Source organism: Plasmodium gaboni, chromosome 12 (genome assembly GCF_001602025.1).
Source record: "Plasmodium gaboni strain SY75 chromosome 12, whole genome shotgun sequence".
Taxonomy (NCBI): Eukaryota; Apicomplexa; class Aconoidasida; order Haemosporida; family Plasmodiidae; genus Plasmodium; species Plasmodium gaboni.
The window spans coordinates 1,703,009-1,710,636 of record NC_031492.1 but is presented as its reverse complement, the minus strand read 5'-3'; the positions used below and the strand labels follow the sequence as shown (position 1 = coordinate 1,710,636).

Below are 7,628 nucleotides of genomic sequence, written 5' to 3'. Positions count from 1 at the left end.
ATCATCATCATTTTTATTATTATTATCATCATCATTTTTATTATTATTATCATCATCATTTTTATTATTATCATCATCATTTTTATTTTCATTTCCATTTTTATTTTCTTCTTTTGGGTCATCTTGCTTATTGGCTAGCTCACTTGTTTTTTCTTCTGACACGTTCAGCAACTTGAGCAAATTAGTAATAGTAAAGTTTTCTTGCACACATAATCCTTTAGAAAAATTTTCTTTTAATAATGGAAGGAGTGTTTTAATAAAAGGTGATATATGGGGTTTACATATACAATCGAATGGAATAATTTTACAAATATTTCTTAAGATATATTTTTCTTTTTTATTTCTAGCCATAGAAAATATTTGTGTAACAATATCTGATGGATTTTTATCCATTGCATTATTAAATTTGATGAATGTAAAGTTTTTTATAATATTTCTCAAAGGAGCAAATCTAATATAATCTGAATTTTCTTTACGTATTTCTTCATTTAATTGTTTTTCAACGTTACTTGTTTTTCTATCTGAATCATTATCTTGATCATCTGTAGCAACATCCTTAATTTTAACATCTCCATTTGCTACATTCTCTTCTGGGAAATGCAACTTTAAAAAATTAATAAATTCTTTTATACCAGTACTCATTTTACGAGGTGAAATGGTTGATAAAAGTATTCCTTTACATTGAGGACTCACATTTATTTTTTGTCTCTACAAAAGGGAAAAATAATTAAGCATATATTGATAAATTATAAGGTCTATATATGTGCAAATATAAAAATGTTATATATAAAAATATATATATATATATATATATACATACATACATACATATTTATTTATTTATTTATATAACATTTTTATGTTTTTCCTTTTTTATCTTGCGCGCAAGGAAATATTACCTTTGTGGCATGTTTACTTCCTTCAAATATAAACTGATTAGTTCTTTTCGTTTTTTTATATTCCATTGTATTATAAATATAAAGGATAAATATTAATGACCAAATGTATAGGATTCTTATTTTTTATAAAATAAAATGAAATTAAAATATAGGTATAACAAACCTAACTATAAATATTTTAAAGAACAATGTCGATATATAAAAAATAAGGATACAATTGTTGGATATTTATAAATATAAAATGACAAAATTATAAATTAAACCTAAATACAAAATAATTGTATATATATAAATATATATATATTTATTTATTTATTTAAATTTTAATTGGGTAAAATTTTAACAAAATAAATATATATATGGGTTAAATTAACAATTATATATTTCGTGTTATATAAATAAAAAAATATATATATAAAATAAAAAATAAAAACAATGTTATAAATAACCTTATTAAAAGTAGTACCTCAAAATAATATATATATATATATATATATATATATATATATATATATATATATTATATATTTTTTATAAATATAAAATGACAAAATTATAAATTAAACGTAAATACAAAATAATTGTATATATAAATATATATATATATATATATTTATTTATTTATATTTTAATTGGGTAAATTTTAACAAAATAAATATATATATGGGTTAAATTAACAATTATATATTTCGTGTTATATAAATAAAAAAATATATATATAAAATAAAAAATAAAAACAATGTTATAAATAACCTTATTAAAAGTAGTACCTCAAAATAATATATATATATATATATATTATATATTTTTTATATATTATAGTTCATTTTTTTTTATCACGAATTTATAGTATATTTATAATGGCAATATATATTATATATATATATATATATATAAATGACATATTATATCTATATATAGTAATATATTTATATAAATACATGGGTAATATATTATATATATATATATACATATACATTTTAAAAACAACGTGAATATTTATTCATATTATTTATAAAATTTATTATAAAAAATTTATAGTTTTGCATATATTATTAAAATAAAATATTATTTTTAATTTTTCTTTTTAATATTCTTACTTTTGTAGAATATTTTTAAAAATTACAAAAAAAAAAAAAAATTTATTAAAATGACAAATTATTAAGAATGAAATGTGTCAGAAAATATAAAAATATATAACAATATATGTTACATATAAACAAGTGAATAATATAGCCTTTAAACTAAAAGGAGAAAAAAAAAAAAATTACAACATCATTTGAAAGAATTTTAATATATATATATATATTGTCCCGTTTTTTTTTTTTTTTTTATCTAGTTATAATTTCTCTCTTTTTTTTCTTTTTTTTTTCTTTTTATGAAATTAAAATGATAAGACGAGCAACCCAAAAAGTATATTATCCTATATTTATAAAACCCAACCGCCCTCCTCATACAAAAAATAGATATATATTCAAATGAACATTCTTTTTATCTATTTTAAAATATATAGCTTTTTTTTTTTTTTTTTTTCTTTTGTAATGAATAAACATATTATCGATTTGATAGTAAACCGTAGATTATTAGAAAACAAAAGAATTGTTAATAAACATATAATACGATTAAATTTAGAAAATATTATTTTAAATTTTGATGAATATTCCAAGGCTTACAAAAAAACACACCATGATTTGTTACATAATATTAGCATATACACAAAAATAATAAAATTAGATTATAATTATTTATTATATTTTTATAAAAATTTGGTTAATCCATTATTGAATGATAAAAATATAAAAACAGATATTAATTTTTTATCAAATATTATTCATACATTTAAAAAGAATGAAAGATGTAATCATATATTAAAAGAACTGAGTGAATATATTCTATCAAAACTTAATAAAAATGAAGAAGAAATAAAATATATCATAAAAGATAGTGATACATCGACAAATGATTTAAATACATGGATAAATATCCTACATGTTTTTTCAAAATATAAGAATATAAATATTATTGAAATATTACAAAAAATTATAATACAAGAAGAAAAACATATATTATCTTCTAATGAATATATAATAAATACGAATAGAAAAGAAAAAATAGACATATCATATGGAAAAAATAATTTTTTTTTTTTTTTTTTTTCTGTTACACCTTATAAACATAATGTATATAATATAAATAAAGAGAAAAAAAATATATTCTTATCATTAAAAAAGATTAATTATAAATTATTAGATACATTAAGTCCTAGAACATTCAGTATATTAATAAATATATTAACAAAAATACCTGTAGAACCATGTAATAATTTTAATGCATTTGTTATATCAAAAATAAAAAGTATGCTTAAGGAATTTTCAAATATAGATTTGTGTTTAATATTTGAAAGTATATATTATTATTTTAAAGGAAATGATAAAAATTTTTATTTATTAAATAATATGATTTATAATGAAATATTAAAAAGAATAGAATCATTCGATCTTTTACAGATATGTTTAATTTTTAATCATTTAAGAAATTATAATTTTGATTATAAAAAAATTAATACATTTATCTCATTATTTATAATGAAAATTAAAAAATATTATAATTTATATCAAGATGTAAATATAGATAGAGACAAATATATTTTATATACAAAAGATAAAAAATCTCTTATTGAAATAATGCCAATGTTTTTCTTATCATATATTAAAAATACTCCATATTTATTTCCTTCATATAATTTATTTAGTATATTTGTTAATACTCAATTTTTTATTATAAACAAATATATATTATATTTAAAAAATAATTATTACTTACAAAAACAAAATGGATATAAACATACAACATATAATTATTATTATATAAATTTAAATAATATTAATCAAACATTGTGTAATTTTTTTTATGCTTATTCAGGATATATGCATAACACATTAACGATATATAATTCTGATAATCATAAATATATATATATCAAACATTTCTATATAACTCTCAATAATATATATCGATTTTTATATTTTTTTAAATTCTTATATGAAAATAATTCATATTATTTACAAAATAGCAAAGAGAACTTTTTATTATCAATACATAAGTCACAACTATTAATTTTTTTTTATACTTTTTGGTCATATATATCAGATATATTATTATATATATATAAATATCATAATCAGCATACTATTAAAATATTAAAAAATAAAAATATTTATATGTGCAATAATAAATCTAATTGTAATATATTTAATGACATACAAACATATCTCTGCAAAAATAAAAAAAAGGACGATGACCATGTTATTTTTTCTTATATAATAAAATTATCATATTTGAAAAAAATATATTATATATTAAATCTATTAGATTCTACAAATCTAGAGGATCTAATGAACGAATCATTAAAATATAACAACACATATATAACTTCAATTTATAAGAATATAATCGACACATTGAATAATACTCAGCATCCTAATTCCAAACGATGTTATTTATTCAGAAGAAAAATAATTGGCCCTTACACAGCATCGCTACTGCTTCAAAAATGAAACAATACAAACAAATATTAAATAAATAAATATAAATATATAAATATATAAATATATATATATATATATATATATATATATATATATTTATTGGAGTACCCTTTTATTTTACCCCTCTGGAATTTTATATATTTTTTTATTCTATTTATTTTTTTTTGTTATGAACTTTTGTGTGCGTTAAACCTTATCATACAATATGAAATAAAAAAAAAAAAAAAAAAAATAATAATTAAAAGAATGAATTTAATAATATTTTCATATTTCTCCCCTCTACAATTTTTAAATTGTATAAAAATATATCACATCAAATCTTATATTTAAATATATTTATATATATAAATGTGCATATATAATTATTTAAAGGTTAAATATATGTAACATTTTTCTTGTTTTATAAGCTTAATACTATAAAAATAAATAAAACATTCATAATATATATTATATATATATATTTTATATTTTATTTTATATATTATTTTATTCATAATCTTTAAAAAAAAAAAAAATAATAAATAAAATATATATAAAAAATATACAATAAAATATTTTTCATATGTTTATTACCCATTTGAAAATAAAATAAAATAAAATAAAAGATAGAATATGCATATATTAAATATATATATATATATATATATAATATATTATTATATGTATTCATTCCAAATATTTTCTTTTCTTTTCTTTTATTTTTTTATATTTTTTTATATTTTTATATTTTTTATTTTATTTTTTGTTTTATTTTTTGTTTTATTTTTTCCTTTATGTTACGAACAAATCATAAAAATGTGAAAAAAAATAATAAAGCAATACAATTATATAAAATATAAAAAAATTAAATAAATAAATAAATATATATATATATATATATATATATATATATTAACCTTGAAAGGATTCATATAATTTTAATTTATTAATAAAATAAATATTGTGATAATACATATAAATATTATAATATTTTTATTATATGTATAAAAATATTTTTTCCTTTATGAAAAAATAAAAAAATATAAAAAAAAAATATATTTATAATATATATATGTAATATTTATATAATATATATATATATATATATATTTATTTATTTATTTATTTATTTTATTGTAATGGCTACTGTTGATTTCGATGTAAGGTCAAATAATTTGTCAGAAGGATTAAAGAACGAAATGTCAGAAAAAAATATGGAAAATAATAATAATAGTAGTAGTAGTGGTTTGAATGAAGAACAAGTACAGTCTGGAATAAAAAGATATTACGAATTAAAAATAGAAGAATATGAATCGATTATAAATAAGAAATTACAGAATAAAAAAAGGTTAGAAGCACAAAGAAATGAATTAAATGCTAGGGTACGTGAATTATGTGATGAAATACAATATTTATTAGAAGCAGCTTCATATGTAGGTGAAATTGTGAAACCAATGGGTAAAAATAAAGTATTAGTAAAAATAAACCCAGAAGGAAAATATGTTGTAGATATAGCTAGACATATAAATATATCTCATTGTACACCTAATACAAGAGTAGCATTATATAATGATTCTTATAAATTACATAAAATATTACCTAGTAAAGTAGATCCTTTAGTTTCTTTAATGAAAGTAGAAAAAGTTCCAGATTCTACTTATGAAATGGTAGGAGGATTAGATCAACAAGTTAAAGAAGTTAAAGAAGTAATTGAATTACCAGTTAAACATCCAGAAATTTTTGAATCATTAGGTATCTCACAACCTAAAGGTGTTTTATTATATGGACCACCAGGTACAGGCAAAACATTATTAGCAAGAGCAGTAGCACATCATACTGATTGTACTTTTATTAGAGTTTCGGGTTCTGAATTAGTTCAGAAATATATAGGAGAAGGTTCACGTATGGTCAGAGAATTATTTGTTATGGCTAGAGAACATGCACCATCAATTATTTTTATGGATGAAATCGATTCAATTGGTAGTCAAAGAATCGAAGGAGAACATGGAGATTCAGAAGTACAAAGAACTATGATGGAATTGTTAAACCAACTAGACGGTTTTGAATCCACACAAAATATTAAAGTTATCATGTGTACTAATCGTATTGATATATTAGATGAAGCTCTATTAAGACCTGGACGTATAGATAGAAAAATAGAATTTCCAAATCCAAATGTAGAAGCACGTATGGAAATTTTAAAAATACATAGTAGAAAAATGAATCTAATGAGAGGTATAGATATGCTCAAAATAGCAACAGATATGAATAATTGTTCAGGTGCAGAAGTAAAAGCTGTTTGCACAGAAGCTGGAATGTTTGCATTAAGAGAAAGAAGAGTACATGTAACACAAGAAGATTTTGAAATGGCAGTTGCTAAGGTTATGAAGCAAGATGCCGAGAAAAATTTTACTCTCAGAAAATTATGGAAATGAAAAGTACTTTTTTTTTTTTTTTATTCAAATTGCACAAATAATAAAAAAATATATACACACATAAATATAAATAAATATATATATATATATTATATCCTTCATATGTACATCCTATTGTATTTTTTTTTTTTTTTTTTTTTTTATTCAAATTGCACAAATAATAAAAAAATATATACACACATAAATATAAATAAATAAATATATATATATATATATATTATATCCTTCATATGTACATCCTATAGTATTTTTTTTTTTTTTTTTTTTTTTATTTTGTGTGTATTATTTTACACATTTTTGTTGTCTCAAATAAAAAAAAAAAAAAATGTATGCATAATTTTTCTATTTTTTCAGTTATAAAAATATATATATATATATATAAATATATATGATAATTTTTTTTTTTTTTTTTTTTAAATTAAAAACTAAAAAAAATTAATAAATAAAATGAAATTATAAAATGACAAGGTCATAATATATATATATATATATTTTTTTTTTTGTTGCTATTCTTTATTTCTCATCCTTTTTGTTGTTAAACCAACATGGTTAGCCACCTTTTCAATGTTACATTCTAAATGCCCCGTTTTACTCTCTCTTAAAATTTTTGTATACTCATTTAATACTTCCCTATATGATATATACTCATTTAATAATTCCTTATTTTTTAATATCTGCTCCCTACCCCACCTTTTTAACTCATTTAAAGAACCTCTTTCAATTCCACATTCTTTATCTAATAAAACCAGTCGTAAAAATATTCGGAA

At 18.0% G+C, this 7,628-nt stretch overlaps 4 protein-coding genes across 4 annotated transcripts; 2 read left to right on the top strand and 2 right to left on the bottom strand.

The window, feature by feature from the left end:
* Nucleotides 1–965, bottom strand: PGSY75_1249100 (hypothetical protein; the record flags this gene model as incomplete). The annotated part of the gene is made up of 2 exons (XM_018787046.1): nucleotides 1–708; nucleotides 900–965. Coding segments are annotated over 2 exons (774 nt in total), but the record flags the coding sequence as incomplete, so codon positions are not given.
* A 1,475-nt stretch (nucleotides 966–2,440) lies between these two features.
* Nucleotides 2,441–4,456, top strand: PGSY75_1249000 (putative membrane protein; the record flags this gene model as incomplete). The annotated part of the gene is made up of 1 exon (XM_018787045.1): nucleotides 2,441–4,456. The coding sequence occupies one exon, from the start codon at nucleotides 2,441–2,443 to the stop codon at nucleotides 4,454–4,456; it is 2,016 nt and encodes a 671-aa protein (XP_018640910.1).
* Nucleotides 4,457–5,565: 1,109 nt separating this feature from the next.
* On the top strand, nucleotides 5,566–6,861 carry PGSY75_1248900 (putative 26S protease regulatory subunit 8; the record flags this gene model as incomplete). The annotated part of the gene is made up of 1 exon (XM_018787044.1): nucleotides 5,566–6,861. One exon carries the CDS (start codon nucleotides 5,566–5,568, stop codon nucleotides 6,859–6,861), a length of 1,296 nt encoding a protein of 431 aa, XP_018640909.1.
* Nucleotides 6,862–7,367: 506 nt separating this feature from the next.
* Nucleotides 7,368–7,628, bottom strand: PGSY75_1248800 (hypothetical protein; the record flags this gene model as incomplete). The annotated part of the gene is made up of 1 exon (XM_018787043.1): nucleotides 7,368–7,628. A coding segment is annotated over one exon (261 nt), but the record flags the coding sequence as incomplete, so codon positions are not given.